Source organism: Ceratotherium simum, chromosome 9 (genome assembly GCF_057802395.1).
Source record: "Ceratotherium simum simum isolate JZ-2026a chromosome 9, ASM5780239v1, whole genome shotgun sequence".
Taxonomy (NCBI): domain Eukaryota; kingdom Metazoa; phylum Chordata; class Mammalia; order Perissodactyla; family Rhinocerotidae; genus Ceratotherium; species Ceratotherium simum.
The window spans coordinates 42,749,799-42,767,817 of record NC_141908.1 but is presented as its reverse complement, the minus strand read 5'-3'; the positions used below and the strand labels follow the sequence as shown (position 1 = coordinate 42,767,817).

General features: G+C 35.1%; 1 protein-coding gene across 1 annotated transcript in view; it reads left to right on the top strand.

Moving 5' to 3' along the window:
• Positions 1-18,019, top strand: part of FAP (fibroblast activation protein alpha) — a 71,086-nt gene that overhangs the window by 10,950 nt on the left and 42,117 nt on the right. Inside the window, 9 exon segments of the mRNA XM_004428261.3 lie at positions 4,002-4,100; positions 5,031-5,125; positions 6,068-6,142; positions 7,888-7,940; positions 11,304-11,376; positions 12,045-12,165; positions 13,068-13,222; positions 15,219-15,322; positions 17,410-17,545. Coding sequence (XP_004428318.2) covers positions 4,002-4,100; positions 5,031-5,125; positions 6,068-6,142; positions 7,888-7,940; positions 11,304-11,376; positions 12,045-12,165; positions 13,068-13,222; positions 15,219-15,322; positions 17,410-17,545 — 911 coding nt within the window.

Sequence of the window (18,019 nt, the reverse complement as noted above, 5' to 3'; positions counted from 1 at the left end):
ATATAATAATAAGAATAATCTAACACACTCTACTCTCAAGGGTAAAGACCTATGACTTATGCAATTCACATAAATAGAGAGACAAAAAAGTTTCATGTTCAATAAATTTGGGTAAGTGTTGAGATAGCAATAAGCCAATGGAATTTTCATAGAGCCCAATGGAAGGTCATTTCTTTTGGTGGCTGATATAGGGTCAATACTGATGGTGTTGAGACACATTATTACGTTTATGATCTTTCTAGATGTACAAAGAACCAGAACGTGGATTGGAAATTCTAAGTAAACCTTATGTTTTATATCTCTTAGTATGTAACCTAATGCAACATTTCAGAGCAGATACATTACTGCATTACATTTATGAACACGTGATCATTTTCAGCAGAAAGAGAAGAATGTTTAATTTAAATTCTTCCCATTTAATTTGGTTTCACTCTGAGCCAAGACTGACTCCAGCATAATCATACCTTCTAAGCCCTGGCTACATCACATCTGAGGTTAGGAGTAATCATCTACCCCAAATCTGTGCCATGAACCCTATTTCCAAATAAATACATCTGGCTCCTCTGGATATGTTTTCTGCATATCCACTCATCACTTCTTGGGTGCCAGTGGGGCTTATTATCATTATGGTAATTAGTAGTACAATTAATATATGTTTAAAATTGCTTTATAGGTATTTTGAGTCATAACACAACATATGCTAAATTCTCTATATAGATTATTGGCATTTATAGCTACTGTATACTCATTTAAAATAAATGACTACTAGAAGCAATATAAGATATACTGTCATGTAACTTTACTGGATAATCTAGGTTAGAGGTTCTAAAAGAGTAAATAACTAACATTTAAAATCTTTTAAAGAAATCTGATAAGGATCAGCATGATTATTAATATTATTAAAAGGAAAATCAGTAGGTATTTAAAACATAATTTGAAACTCTTGACTTTAATAAATTTTATTTATCCATATAAGCAATATTAGTACTATCTGTATTTATGATCATAACTGATATTTCAGTTATGGAGCTATACAATAACCAAAATGTTCCAAGTACAATTGATAAATTTCATTATATTTGAATAAAATTAAACATTAATTGTATGTACTAATAGTCTAATCTGAAACTGCATTTTCCAAATCATGACTTTTGTAGATATTCAAAAACAAAAACAAAATAATGAAAGTTCCAGTGGTCAGATTATTTTGGCAAACATTGATTAAAAATATTCGTTTGAAGAATCCTGATAAGCTATGATAATAGCAAAAGCTAATATTTATTGACTGCTTACCATGTGTCAAGCAAGAGCTAAATGTTTCACTTGAATTATCTTACTTAATTTAATCTTCTATAAAAATGAAGACTAATTGTAGCTATGAATTTCTCCATTAAGCATAATTGTAAGTCAAGAAAATTATATGCAAGGATAATTAAATAGGAAAGTCTATTATATAAGTCATTAGCCATAATCAAAGCATTATTTACACTAGACAAAAAAAGACATCACCAAGATTATATTCATTTATTAAACTAATCTCAAAAAAGTTTTTTAAAAAAACAATTATCTAGTGTTTTTTTGATATTTACAATAAAGGGATTCACTAAATGGTAAGATTTTTCATCTAGATGTTCAGGGTTGTGTAGACGCAAATTAAATATATCTCAAATGGAAAATAATTTCCACTATAGATAGATAGTGTTAGAGTTTCCTCTTGACTACAGTAGAAACAGATTGCAATTTGCTCTTAGGAGAGTTAAATAAAACTGAATTAAAATACTTAGCAATTATTCTAAAGCTATTGTAGTAAAATGGCCCCTTATTCATTGAATGAGAATTACAAAATCAGTGGTATGAATTTTGCACAAGACCATTTAATTAAATAGAAGAACTTTCATTATAAATAATTGCATGACATACAACCTTACTTAGGATGCAAAGAGAATATAAGAAGATGATTATTTAAAAAAATAGAATAATTTAATGTTATTAAGTATTTAGTGTCTGGTTGCAAAGGGGTTCACCAGTAACTTGTGTTCTTATAGCCACCAGAATAATTTTTAGTAAATTAAGAAAAAAAATCCATGGTCCTAATCAAGTGTGTGGATCATAGATACATCAGTGTAAATCAGTTAAAATAACAGAAGATGCTATTATCCAGTTGGTTATTTGGCTCTTATCACAAGGCAGTACCTTTATGTAACAACAAGGTTGCTATAGCTTGTTGAGCCTCAAATTTCAAATCTAGTATGGTAGAGCTAGAAGGGATTATCAGCAGTTTCTAGTCCAGTCTTTTGTATTACAGGTGAGCAAGCTGTGATATCAGAGATTGACTTAGCAAAGCCATACAGAAAATTTGTAGTGGAATATTCTGTAAAGAAGAGGGCACAAATCCCACTCATCCATCCATCCATCCATCCATCTGTCCTACATTTATGTATTCATTCATTCAACAAGTATTTATTAAATGCCTATTATGTGCTAGACACTGGGGATGTGATGGTGAGCAAAACTAGCTATGGCCCCTGGTCTTCTGGTGACTGCTTTGAGAATACAGTGGGAGGTGGAGAAACATTAATAAAATAACCACTTGAATACATACATGATTACAAGCCAAGACCAATGCTCAGAAAAAAAAGAACATGGAATATAGCAATGTATAACAAAGGAACCAAACCCACACCAGGGAGTCAGGAAGGGCTTCTGAGAGGAAGTGGCTCTTGTATTGAGCACTAAAGGCTGAATACAAGTTATAAGGAGAAGGGAGAGGGTGGACAGAGGGGCAGAAGCCATGGAGAAAGAAATGAGTGTTTAAGGAACAGAAAGCCCAGCGTGTTTGGAGACTAGAAAGTAGTGAGAAAAGGACAAGAAGGGGCTACAGGGGTAGGCTGTCCCAGACCACCTAGGGCCTATGGACCAGACTAACATTCTTGGCCTTTATCCTAAGAGTTATGGACAGCTATAGAAGAGTTTAGCAGGAGGAGAAAGCTACAGCTCTCATCTTCGACAGTTTTATTTTCACATGGGCAAAAGCCAGATTCATAAATGCTATTTAAGGTATAGGACATTCTTCTCAGTTTTGGTTCTGGAAGTGGTGGCCTGGAGAAGGGGTAAGGAGGGAGGGATGGAGAGTGGCAATATGGATATGAAGGAGGATTGGAAGTTGGTTGTTATACTACCCATCTGGCGGATCTGACTGTTTCAGGGCTCTAGAATGAGTTTGTTCTGAGAATACAGTCATGTTTGAAAAACACAATTGTTTTGGAGGATTCAAATATAGGTGAAGTTTGCTTGTGGTTTGTGAGATACATTAGGTTAGCTCTTATATGGAAAACCTCCACTCTTGGAATTTCTAAGATTATGTGTCTAGACGGTGTGGTTTTCTTTTCTCCTGGTCTTTTCTTTCTCTTTATAAAACTCCTTTGTCAAGATAAGAAATTATCAATCTTCATTAATGCCTCTCTTGAGATGTCTGAAGGAAAAGATTCTGGCTGATCTCATCTGACCAACTGAGATGCTAAAATTCATCCTTAATAAATCAGTAAAAATCTAAGGCAAACATATGTGAGGAAATGAGGGAATACAGTGAACTGCTTAAAAGGCTAGGTTTCCAGTCAAACCTGCATGGCCTGCAATCCCAGCTTTGCAAGGCCTGGAGTTGTTGGAACCTCATCTCGTTTTCCTTCTTCAAAATCTCTGACATCTCTTCACTGCCTAAAGAATAACATCTCTACTGCTCAGCGTGGTGCTCCTGTTTACCCTTCATACTCCTCAACATTTCCCAAGCAGTTTTCCCTTCCAGGCAATCAAACTACCTCTTTAAGCCTCAGTTACCCTGTCTATAAAGAGGGAGATAAGTAGCTATTAAGACAGGAGTTAAACAAGTGTTTAGCAAATGGCAGATCTTTTCATTATATGAGAAAGAACAGATCGAGACAGGCTTAGAATTTATTTGAGTTATTAACCTTTTTAGTAATAATATGTTTCCTCCTCCCCTGAAGTTCAGAACTCAGAAAAAAGTACAAGAAGAGCACTCACATTGAAGGATATTTTAAATGGGACATTTTCTTATAAAACATTCTTTCCAAACTGGATTTCAGGTAAGTAAATTATTTTTTCACCTTTTGAGTTTTTTTAAATGTATGTTTTTGTTTTTTGTTTTTAGTGCCAATACATCTCTATGGTAACAGAAGCCATATCAGTTGAAATAGGAAAAAAGAGCAATCGTTTAGATAAGCCAAGTGGCCTCCAAAGCGCTTTTGACAGAACCGTTTAGACTGGATTTACCCAATGGTAATGATGCCATTCGGAGTTTTAGCAGAAAAGTAAAAGTTGAGAATGCATTGTTGGAATAATCTGAGTGCATGGTATAGCTTTTCAGAATGCGAGATACGCACCTATTTAAGAGAGGTCATGAGAATTTTACCAAAAGAGAAATCCCATTGTTAATCTGGGAAATGGACAAATCTCACTCTGACAACAAATCCTTTAAGGCCATAAAATTGATATTTGCATACAGGTTTTCAAAATAAGATGTCGCCAAATAAGTCTAATCTAACAAATGGTAAGGTCGACTAAATAGTTTATGACATTATAGTTTATATCTAAAGTGCCACTAAACATTGAATATTTTCATTTTTCTCTTTAGAAAAGAAAATGCACACAAAATAGGTTTTAAACTAAATCAAACCCAACCCAAACGTACTTTTTTATTACAAAAGAAATGTACCATTTTTAACTAGTTTATCCTCTTTGCAACACAGATAAAACCCAATTTTATTCCTGAGCACCCTGAACTGGTTAGAATAGGCTGCTACTAGCAAATATGGCATCTTTGTGTAAAGTAGAAAAAAGCATCCTTTATTCCCTTGCACCCTCAACTTATTAATTTAAATCTGAAAAAACAACATGTACTGGACAGGGAGAAGAAACAAAGTAGGTCTGTAAAATAAAAGAGGTTTCTCTTTGTTGTAAATGTATTTCATGTTAAGGAAGATCATTTCATGGTTTGTTTTCCTTCTTGTTTAAAGGACAAGAATATCTTCATCAATCCACAGATGATAATATAATACTCTATAATATTGAAACAGGAGAATCATATACCATTTTGAGTAATACCACCATGGTATGTATCCAACACCATCTTCCTCCTCAAAAACTTTTGCCAGCTCTTCACTGACCAAGGGACAGAATCCAAACTCTTAGCACCAGATCTGGACCCAACCTGCCTTCTCAGCTCCATCCCCCACTGTAGATCTCCTCCAATTCTTTCTTCTAGTCACACTGGACTACTGTCTATGCCTCCTCTAAATCGGCTAGCATCTTCCCTCCTCTGTGGAAGCAGTACGGTACGAGATTGAGAATTGAGTTAAGAACTCAGTCCTTATAGTCAGGCAAACTGAGGTTCAAATCCTGGCTCTGTCACTTACTAGTTATGGAAACTTGGGTAAGGTTCTACACTACACCAACTTCACTGTGCCTCATTTTCTTCCTCTGTCAAGTAGGAATAATAATACTCTTTGTGTTAATATAAGAATTGAATGAAATAACATTAGAAAATGCTTAGGACAGTGACTAAAATGGGATAAATGCTCAATAAATGGTAGTTATGATATATGGGCCATGCTAGTCTGTCCTCCTGGCCTCTCCATCCTCCTACTTTTTCCACCCTCAAGAGCCTACTAGTCTTTTAAAGTCAGTGATACTCCCCTCCCCTGTGCAACTAATGATCCATTCGTGTGGATTCGAGCACTTCTTCCTTTACGCTTTTGCAGTGCTAGATTTATACCTCTTTTACAGATTTCTAGTTCGTAATGCAAGTTACTTATTTACAAGTTTAACATTTTAAGTTTCTTGAAATCACAAAGTATATCTTATCATATTCTCCTCCCATAGTATCTAACAAATTTCTTTGTATACAGTACGTACTTCATAAACGTTTTTTGAATTTCATTGAAAGTATGTGTATATAAGAGTATATCAATGATATAATATTCTTTTAGAACTACAAATTTATATGGCTTTGTGTTCTTTTTTTTCTGTATTCTAATCAACTTCATAATTTCAGAAAACTGTGAATGCTTCGAATTATGGCTTATCACCTGATCGACACTTTGCATATCTAGAAAGTGATTATTTAAAGGTATTGACTATTTAATTTGGGTATATCTGATTATGTCTCCTACTAACCCACAGATTGGTTTATAAACATAAGAGGAAGAAAGAGTCTATCTATATCTCTAAATATTCAAAAAGCTAATGTGGATTCTAGATGAGCCCAAAAAGCATAACTGAAATGTACACAAATAATTCAGAATTTGGCATTCTTGTCTGGTTATCATCAAGTAGTAGAAACTACTTTTCTCTGAGAGGAAAAAACCTTCATTTGGAAGCACTTATATTCATCAGAAATGAGAGAATTATCCTTATATTTTTTAAAGCTATTTGACATTATAAATCATTAGTTAATTCTCACGTATTTTAACCTTGTGAATGTTTAACATTATTGAAAACGAGAAAATCAAGATGTAACATTTAACTCACTTGCTCAAGTGAGATAATATACAGTCAGTGGTTGAGCAGGGTTTAAATCTGTCTTCAAAAATCTACTGTAGGAGTATGCACCAAGCCAGACCATTTAGCCTTACTTAACTTCCCCTTCCTGAATTTTCGAAATTATAGAGTGAAATTAATCATCTTATTGTTCTACTTACACATCTTCAAGATGATTTTTTTGCAAAAGAACAAAAGAATTTCCTATCAAATTAAACTGCTAATAATTAATTTTAGACCAAAAACCTTTTGTTTTAACTGCCACTTTTCATATCCTACTCGATCTGCAAATTTCCCTTAATATACAGAATGAAAAGTCAATCTTCACTCTCAGGTGTTCAGTCAGCTGATTATTTTCCAATGGACCAAGTCCTGATCACCAGCAATCTTCAGAAAGACGTGTTTCAACCTGCTGGAGCTTCTTTGCCAAAAGTTTGAAAGACTTTTTAAGAAACAAAATCTAGGGGCCTGCCGGGTGGCACAAGCGATTGAGTGTGCGTGCTCCGGGGTTCGCTGGCTCGGATCCTGGACGCGCACAGACGCACCACTTGGCAAGCCATGCTGTGGCAGCATCCCATATAAAGTGGAGGAAGATGGGCATGGATGTTAGCCCAGGGCCAGTCTTCCTCAGGAAAAAGAGGAGGATTGGCAGATGTTAGCTCAGGGCCGATCCTCCTCACAAAAAAAAAAAAAAAGAAAAGAAACAAAATCCAAAATAATACTTGCATTGTTCACTAACCATAGCAGAAATATACTCAATGAGGAAAAGAGCAGATTTTTTTGGGAGTCGTTGTAAGTTATATATCTCCTATTTATTTTTCTAATTTCCATTATTAAAAAACAAAAAACTATACTCAAAGAAAGGCAAGCATTTTGTAACAAAACTATACATTGAATGAAATTCTCTTTACCTAATTTTAAAGGGCATCATTATAATGAATTACCCAGATGCAGGGTAATCCTATGAGCCATGGGAATCATAGCGGTTTTATTTTAATCAAGGTAAAGCATAAAGGGAAAATTCTTAGGATAGACTGTGTAAAAGGAAAGCTTTTTATATTAAGAAATGTCTTGGATATGCTTTTTATGGAGTGAGGGTTGAATCACTGCTGAGATTAGTTCTGGAACTTGGACAAACAACACAAAAGTTCACAGTTAAACTCTTTAAATGAAGACTTGTTTGGAATTGAAACATATCCTTCCTAATGCCTTGTGAAAATAGTCCTTTTATAATTCTGAACCTTCAGTTGAATGATGAATAATGTATGATTATACATTATTGATATAAGATTTTTAAGAGTCATAATTTGTCTTTGCCTCTCTTCTTTCTGACAGCTTTGGAGATATTCTTACACAGCAACATATCACATCTATGACCTTACAAATGGGTAAAACTTCATGTTTGTTTATTAATACTATTTAAATCTAATATATAAACTTTTTTCATTCTGATTCTTATTTGAGGTTAAGACTACATTATCTTGTTATAGATCTTAGTTTCTTACTTCTTTACAATACATGTATACCCATAAAACTTAAGAAATTATAGGAAATACTTGTAGGGGATATTTGTTTTTTTATTTGATTAATATTTTGCATTTCTATACATAATATAGTTTTATTTTCCCTACTTTTGAACACCAAATTATAAATATACAATTTATGGAGGTAGACACATAGTAAAAGAACAAAAACATGCATAGGAATGATATACTATTTTTAGCAGAGTGGCTACTTCATTGGAAGGAAGCGAAAGGGAGGAAGATGCAGCATTAGCTGTATCTGAACACATACTCCATTAGTTGATTTTAAATTAATTTTTTTAAATCGCAAAATGTTAATATCTCTTCAAATTAGATGGTGGATAAATGGTCATCTATTGTATTATTTTCTTTATTTGTATGTTTAACTATTTGAAATATTTACAATTTAAAAGAAAGAAATTAAATTAATAGGTAAGTAGATGAAAGATTGAGGGAGACAATTCCCGGCAAAGGGAATGTATGTAAAGCCCCAAAGGGAAAGGAGAGCATGGAGTGTTCAAGAAACTCAAAGTACGTCAATTGAGTTGAAATTGGAGGAGGGCACACTGACTAGTGGGAGGTGGTGTAAGGTTGAGAAGGAGTTGGGACCAGGAAGCATGGGCCAAATAATAATATGGAAACCGTTACAAAGAGTTTAGATCCAGTTCTGACGACAATAGAGAATCACTGAAGGGTTTTAAATGGGAAATGACGTGATCAGATTTGCACTTTTGAAAAATTACTCTGGCTAAGTATGGACAATGAATTGGTTTAGTTACTCATCTTAATGTGATATCCTATTCGCTGTTATATAAAAGGGAAAAATAATTATATGGCTTGAAGAGGTATTGAAAAATCTTATGGTCTATTTCCCCTTTTGTCTAGCAAGAGCACAACAATTCAAAAAAATTTATCTATCTACTTCTTTTAAATTTTCAGAAAAGAATAACTCTGATCTCTTTAAACCGTCAAATTATGAATTAGAAACTGCTTTGTAAAGTAGAATCTAAACCCATCTAATGAACTCGGAGTCTTTCTCTTCTCTGTAACCACATCATCAGCAAATTCAAGAAGTATTTATTGAGCACCTACTATGGAAAAGCATGTACGGGGAAGATACAAATGAGCTCGAGGCGCCAACCCCACTCTCAAGAAACCTTTAGACTAGTGAGGTGGAAACCTTACTCTTTCAGTACAATTTCTTTAGATTTTGATCATTTCCTTGTTTTTCTTTTCATCATTTTGAAATTCTCCATACCCTACCTATGTTGAGGTTCACCAAATTAAACAGCATTCCAAGAAGATGACAAAACAAATCGTTTAATCATAGGTTATATAAGCTTTATGGTCTAGAATCATTTTAATTATTTAGCTTTTGTGCAGTGAATTTAATCAAATCCCTGTTTTTTGTTTTTCCTGCATATCTATCTAACTTGCCAGATTTTTTTTTATCAGGTAAATATAGCATAATTTAGGAAGTAAGGAAAGACAAATTTGTTAAGATTCAAGGCAAGACTGAATACCACTAATTTCAAGTCTTCTATGTGCCTCTGGAGAGTCTATGAAAATCTACCACAAAGAAAAGGAAGATGGTTCTGGTTTCAAGCAAGGAAAGGAATACTGAGGAGAGGCTGCTTTGTAAAGCAGCCTCCTCCACTTTCTCTCATACTGTTAATTATTTAGAAAACATAGAAAATGGCAGCTGTGGTGATGTGCCAGTCATGAAGAGACTGTGCCCTGAGATTTTCAGTTTGGCGCTGTCTACGTGACTGCATAGAGGATTCCAAGTCCTGTGGAAACCTAAGGCAGTGTTACAATGTCAAAGGTAACATGAACGCTGGCTTGAAACAGAATAGTAAACCAGATGAAGAATGTCTTCCTTCTGGGTCATTCCTTTGCCTGTGCCCTCATATGTCTTTCAATATGTTCCAGACCTTCCGGGGGCCTTGTCCTCATCTACTGCCCTCTGGCAGTCAGGATTCCCACTGCAGCACTAATGGTCTCCTTCCTCTAGGGGCATTACTCTTTCTCCAATCAAAACCGATCTCTCCAGTGCCATGTTCCCTCATTGTTCACTAGGCCTCATGCTGCATGACCAACTAAGTTAAATCAAAGCAATGTGTGTTACAAGTCTTCACAGGTGTCCTGACTTTAAAAGAATGGGAAAAATAGAAATGTCAGGCATATGTTAGGTCCAGGTTGGAGAGACTTTTTTAGAGGGGAAAGCCAGGGAGACTTTCTTCAGGCTCCTCACATTATACCCTGGAGGCGGGTCTTGTTTTGCGTCTGCACAAAAGCGTTCTTCGTGAAACTATTAATACAATCTTCAAGAAGATAATAGTCAAAACTTAAGCATGGCATTCTATGACTCTTTAGCACTTATAAAAATCTGAACACATTCTTGCTGAAGAACTACGAAAGCTCCACAGTGCAAGTCAGTGAATCGAGTATTTGTAGGCCGATCCTAAGCATCAAAGTGAGATTTTTGGCCAATAGGATATTTGAAATTTCCCCATGGGAGGAAGACTTTGTAAGCTTAAGGCATACTGCCCAGGATATGATCTGCTTTTCAGTTTAGCTTGAGATCAGATGTTCCTTTCCTTTTCTGATTTCGAGTCAGATCCCTGGGGAGATTGTCAAATGGCATCTTATTTTCAAAAATTTGAAATGCATATGCATTCACAGCGATGGGGCTTGTGAATGAGACTGTGGAAGAGTACATATTAAACTTCAGCACAATTATAGAATTTCAGAGCTGGAAAGCACTTCAGCGACCATCTCAGCCTGGTGTGTACAAATTTTACAGTCCTCAGGGTTAAAAGACTTGATTTAATTAGGAGTGTGCCCAGAACCAGCAATGCGACTTTAAAAAGTCATATCATCTCTCGAACTTCACATTTATTTTCTATAAAATGAGGAGGTTCCACTAGATAATTTCTAGAGGTATTCCCACTTTCACAGTCTATAAATCTTTAATCCATTCACCTCACTATAAAGGTCAGAAAACAGACCTAGGGAAGTTAAGGGACTTTTAAGTAACCAGTGAAGAACGGTAACTACTATCCCGTGTCTCCAGTCTCATGATGCTGCATTCTTTCCATTAGGTTCGAAGAAGCAGAGAGGATGATCCTTCGTTTTTATTTTTTGTTTATCTTTTCTGTTTATACTGATTTTTTTTTGACATTTAATAGCAAGGGTTATTTATTTGTTTGTCTTTCTTCCTTCTAGAGAGTTTGTAAGAAGAAATGAGCTTCCTCGTCCAATTCAGTATTTATGCTGGTCGCCTGTTGGGAGTAAATTAGTAAGTGTTTAAATTATAGAAGTGTTTAATCATTTAAATAAAAGAGGAGCCACTTGATTTTGGCCTTTGTTAAATTTCCTTGCCTGAAAGAAAAAAAAATCATGACTATTTTAGTGGTTAAAAACGGGACGAGTTTTGATAAATTGAAACCCATCTGAGAATTCAGCAAAAACTCAAGCTCATGGATAGACTTCTTTAAATATCGCAGTCAAAAACTTTATCCTTATACTCAGCCAGGATGCGTTGTGCCAGAAAGCTCAGGAAAAATATGGTTTTCACAAGTTTCCCAGACTAGCTTCAGACAACATGAAATTTTGTCCAAGCTCTTATTTAAGGACTCTAAATAAAGATTAGATCTGGCTAGCTATTAATATTCAGAGATTTATGTGACTTTCTGTCAATGTACATAACTATTTATTTGGATAATAAAACAACTAATGTAATAGCAGATGTTATTAATTATTTGATATAGACTTTAAAAATCATTAGTGATGTTAATGTGTTGGTTTTTTTGACCTATTAAAATGATATTTTAGTTGTGAGTCTTTTTTGCATCTGGATTACCACTTCTTTTAAAGATATTAGGTGAATAATTAACACAAATATACAGACTTCATTGTATTTCTTATGGAATTTCTCTTTATTAACTAACTTGCCACCACTTCTAGGCATATGTCTATCAAAACAATATCTATTTGAAACAAAGACCAGGAGACCCACCTTTTCAAATAACATATAATGGAAAAGAAAATAAAATATTTAATGGAATCCCAGACTGGGTTTATGAAGGTAAGCTGTATTCTTTTTCTACTGCTGCTGTTTTAGGCTTTTGATTGAAAATAGTTGCATACATTTAGTAAAATTTAGATGAGTGATATGTTATTTCGATGAATGGTGGCATTTCTGACAGCTGTTTCCAGGTTCTGAACAGGACATACGAGTTTTGAAAGAACAAATTCTTATTATCGGAAGACTGGTAGAATTTATTTTCATAAGCATTATAAAGTGGTAGTAATAATTTATATTCCAAGAAATATATGGTCCTTGGATGCCATATTAGCACATTTTCTCAGGTTTTTTTTTTCCTAGAGAAATAAATCTTTTTTCCAAAACTAAACAACTTTCCATATTATTTTGTGAGAAAATCTTGTTAGTTTTTTGATACTTTCATGAATTTTCTCCTCTTTCAGGTTGTGTAGGATCCAGGACTTAACCAGACTTTTAAGGGTCTTCTAGTCCTTGCCTTTATTAAAAAATATACAACTGAATTGATTTTTTAAAAAGAATATTCCCAGGAGACAAAGTCAACTTTCAATGTTTGTATCACCCTGTAGTATAATTACAGTTTTCATTGTTTGGCTATTTTAGGTGACTATAAAAACCAGAAGCTGCCTCTAAAGGAAAAATTAATTATTGTTGAGATGTTTATAATTTATTTAAAAAATTACATTTCTGATTAATGTCAAATCCTAACAAGACTAATTGATGTTTGATATGGGGTATAAGGTTAAACTATTCCTCTAAACCCAGATTATTTATCTTTTAATAATCAAAGTATGACATATGTCACATCCACATTAAAGAAATTATTTCAGTCAATAAATAGCTATATACAATGTATTTTGAAGCATTTAGAATGATTTTAAGAGTAGGCTGTAATTGTAGTTAATATGCTAGTATTTATTTTTCAGAGGAAATGCTTGCTACAAAATATGCTCTTTGGTGGTCTCCTAATGGAAAATTTTTGGCGTATGCAGAATTTAATGATATGGAGATACCAGTTATTGCCTATTCCTATTATGGCGATGAACAATATCCCAGAACGATAAATATTCCATACCCAAAGGTATGTTGAATACTTTTAGTAGATGCTTTCATTTTCCTGGTATCAAAATGAGCAACCAATACCATGAATAGAGGTGGGATCAACAAGTTTGGAGAGCTTCTTATCCTTGTGCATTGTGAGGCAAACATTGTACTGTGTTCTATTATTTATGTGGACATCTGTTGCTTTGGACATCTGGTTGTGCTGGATGAAGTAGTCTTTGCAAAATCCATTGCAGAATCTTTGAAAAACATATGGTCTAGATCATGGAGGAAAAACAAGCTTAACTTAATTTTAATTTTTTCATATCTCGTGCTCCAAATTCAGGGTAAAGTTCTGTTTTGCAATTCCCTCTTGAATTCTCATGTAAATGCAAACTAGATTGGGAAATACAAATGTTCCTGTCAAGTAGAAGTAGGCATGAGTTATGATCTTTCCTGGACACACAAGATAGCTTAGGTTTGTGAGTCTAGATTCTTCCTTGAGGAAATCAGACACGGTGTGATTGTAAAATTTCTGGCATAAACATTCTAGAATTCTTAATGCACATACTTTTCATTCAGTCCTGTATCTGAAGAGAGGAGATTTGTATGTGCAGTAGGAGAATGGCCAGGTCACAGTGGAGGAGCATTGTACCCTAATTTAATTTAGACAAGAAATCTGAAAGAGGAAGATCAAAGCATAAATACTCCTCTTGCACAAGTGATTTGGGAACGCAGTTTTTTGTCCTTTAGTTCCTATTGTTTTTACTTGCCAAGGGGAACACTGTCATAGATGGATCCAGAGGGTCCCTATATGTGACAAAGATGAGATGGATGTGCATACGCACAAGCGGATTCCAAAGTGAGTCAAAGTGGCTATAGTGAGAGAAAGAAATTCCAAATAGTCTAATACTTGTGTTAAAAGTCATTTGAGAGAAGGCAATGGATAGGACGTGAGTGTTTACGTAGGAGACCCCACAAGGGCTCTGTAGAAAATCTGAAAGCTTGAGATGTTTGGAAGTGAGAGGTGTGATAGTTGGGACCCAAGATGTAAAGGAACTTGGATCTTTGGGAGAGTGTAAGGGAGCGGGAAGAGATGAAGAAACCCAGAGCTGAGGAGTAACTGACACTGACAGAGAAGTTGGTGCCCAAACTCGCATGTTTCTTTTAAGACTCAAGTAGCTGAAATGTCTGACATTGGACTGATAAGTGAGAAAAGAGTCCCAGCGAAACCTTGGAGTGAAACCGGGAGGTCGGAGGAGATTCTTCAGAGAAATTCAAACAGCATGGAGTCATTTAAGACAATGTCCCTCAACTTTGTGGATTTAAATTTTTTAGCAATTATAAGATTCTCTTTTTCTGTGGTAAAATAACAGGAACTCTAAGAAGTTGTCTGGGCATAAACTATACCGTCATGTAAATTTAGGGCGAATAATAGCACAGAAAGCACAAAACGAGAAAAGTGTAAATCACTTGGACACTTTATTTGGAGGTGAAATTTCCCTAATCTTTTGGGAATGGTAGCAGTAGTAATGTAACTGGCTAGGAGACTGAGTCTTTGGTGATTGTCCTCGACCAAATTATAGGGGTAAAAGCAAAAAGTATCTTTCATTATTTATTCTTTACACTCTCCTCCCAAAATCAATCCCCCTCTGCACTTCCCCTAGCACATGGAGAAATGATTATTATAATTATCCTAATAATAATGTTGGGAAATATCTGTCTTGAAAGTCAGAAAACAGAATATTGATTACAGAACTGCATTTTCATATCTAAAATATTTTTCTCTATGAATCAAAGCTCCCTCATTAATCATTTAAAGTATGTGTTTTCACTCTGGTTGACACAATATTTGCAATTGCCCTGCAAGAAAAATTGAAATGAAATTCCTGGTCATGTTATAATTAGAATTTTTTCAATGGTAATATAGTTAACATTATTAGCTTATGAAAATATACCTAAATTCCTAATGTGTCTTTAAGATGTTGGTGATAATTAGAATTTTATGAGCTTATATATCTCCATTTTCTTGGCAGGCTGGAGCTAAGAATCCTGTTGTTCGGGTATTTATTATTGATGCCACTTACCCTGACTATGTAGGTCCCAGAGAAGTGCCAGTTCCAGCAATGATAGCCTCGAGGTATATTAATATCATACCCTTCCCACCTTTTCAACTGAATTTTAACACTGAAATTTCTTTTTTTTATAATTTTTTTAATTTTATTTATTTATTTTTTTCCCCCAAAGCCCCAGTAGATAGTTGTATGTCATAGCTGCACATCCTTCTAGTTGCTGTACGTGGGACGCGGCCTCAGCATGGCCAGAGAAGCGGTGCGTCGGTGCGCGCCCGGGATCCGAACCCCGGCCGCCAGCAGCGGAGTGCGTGCACTTAACCGCTAAGCCACGGGGCCGGCCCTGAAATTCCTTAATCAGGGTTTACACTTCTTTTCTAGTGAGTTTATGATGTGTATACTATAAACAAAAATAAATAAATAAAATTGGCAGGTAAAGCTAAATACAAGCAAAATTAAAATGACAAATAATTTTCTTAAAGTGGTTTTAAAATAGCCACCCTTTTCATATATATAAAGATGACCACAGTGGTCAGTCTAAGTGATACTTTGCACAGATGCATGAATGTGAATTTGGGACCAATCGGTAGGGATCGTAAAATTCATATATGTCCTCAGCCTGGCTTCTTTTAAGTCTGGCCTACTTTTTCTCCAACTTGGGGTTTGTGGATTGATGCTTATCACATATGCATAGCAAGAGAAGATAAGCCAACACTCTCCAAATACTAGCATTTTTCACTAGGATACAGTTTATTCTCAATAATCTGGTTGTAGAACGACCTGTTTGGGGATTAACTATAGGCAGAGGTGGCCGTGAAGCATTCTTACTTCCCCAGAACGGTGCCCTACGTAGATCTTGTCTGATTCGTCCTGATGACACAACCTTTCAGCCCCACATCAGTCCTCCATGGTCATTCTGGTTGAAGGGAGATAAAAGGGAGAAGTTCCCAAGCCCTGCCTGATGGGACTTACCACTTCCCATCCCTAGCAGGCCAAGGCTTGGCTCCTCTCCTCCTGCCTCATGAAGGACAGTCAGCCAGGGCTGAATGATTGATCACTAACAAGAAAAAGAACCTCATCAGAGGCCTCTGCTGGGCCTTGCCAAGGTGAATTCACTCTTGAATAATCAAAAGTGGCTTTAATTTTTTGAATTATCTGTTATTCTCCACCCCAATCTAGTTGATGAAAACTTAACTAAATTCATGTTTTTTTAAGTGGAATGATAGAAAGAGCACCATATAAGGAGTCAAGAGGCTTGTTTGAACATCTGTAAGATACTAACAATATAATAGTAATTAACATTTTTTGAGCACTCACTATGTAGCAGGCATAATTCTTAAGCGCTTAAGCACTCTTAGCAAATCTTTACAACAACCTTTAAAATTGGTAATCTTATTATTCTCATTTTATGCAGAAACAGAGGCGTAGATATGTTAAGTAGCTAGCCTAAGTTAGTATAACTACTAGTATGAGATAAAGCCGGAATTTGAGCCTGAGACCCCTTCCAGCTCTGTGATTTCTTTTACGTTGATGTCCAAAAATCTGTGGTTCAATTACATTGATCTTCTCTATCTACAAGTTCATCCTCAGAGCTGAGCAATCATTGCTGCCATTCATTGACACCTACTAGGTGCCAAGCTCTATTTGAGTTACTTCATGTACCTCATCTCACATTATCGTACTAACCCGAATTTCAAACCCTGACTGTGGTCGCAACTAAATCTCGGCTTCCAACGCAAACCTGCCTGGAAAGAAAGATGGCCTTTACCAACACTTGGCTCTCTCTCAACTAGTTAAAAAATGAAAAACTGAGTTTACCTATTCAAAATAACCAGTTTAATGCTTTTTCCCCTCTAGACTGACCAGTAGCTTTGGCCTTACGTCTTAAATTCTTTCCTAGGATGTAAAAATCCAAAATGGGGGGAAAAGTCAAATATAAAATAATTTCATTCACTGAATGAACTCTCTTATAGATATTCTCTAAAAGTCAGCAGGTATAAACTTTCTCTGCAGAGAAAGAAAAGTTCCGCCTTCCTTATCTAAGGAATAACTATTTCATAATAATAAAATACATCTTTTAGAAAACAGAAATTAAGAAATTATTTGAATATGAACTTGGTTTATGGTTGTGACTGTCTGTTTTCATTATTTGCAGTGATTATTATTTCAGTTGGCTCACATGGGTTACTGATGATCGAATATGTTTGCAGTGGCTAAAAAGAATCCAGAATGTTTCAGTCTTGTCTATATGTGATTTCAGGGAAGACTGGCAGATATGGGATTGTCCAAAGGTAGGTTATATTAAAACCACAGAGGTGTATTTTTGAAGATGAAAGTACAAGAGTGGGGACTTGTTTATAGCTAATATTTTATATTATAAAGCCAGAATTACTGCATTCAACTCCTGATTTCTTTGCAAAAAAAAGAACACTCTTTATTCACAGGTCCATTACTTTTATTAAATAAGTAAGATATTTCCTGTTTTCGTGAATGACTTTGCCTTTGAATCGAACAGAGAAAAAGACTAAATGAAATAATGAAACAATGGGAAAATCAGATATCCAGTTCTCAATTAGGATGGAAATCCATCTTTTTAAGATTACAAAACTGGCAGTCAGAAAAAGCAAAATAATAAAGATGAAAAGATAAGATGGGTCTATTAGGGAAATAGACAAGTCCTATACAAAAGAACCAGAGAAAAAAATGCAAAGGGCAGCGTGTTCTATTCAATGTCAAAACTGAAAAATAAAAATTCCAAAGGAAAT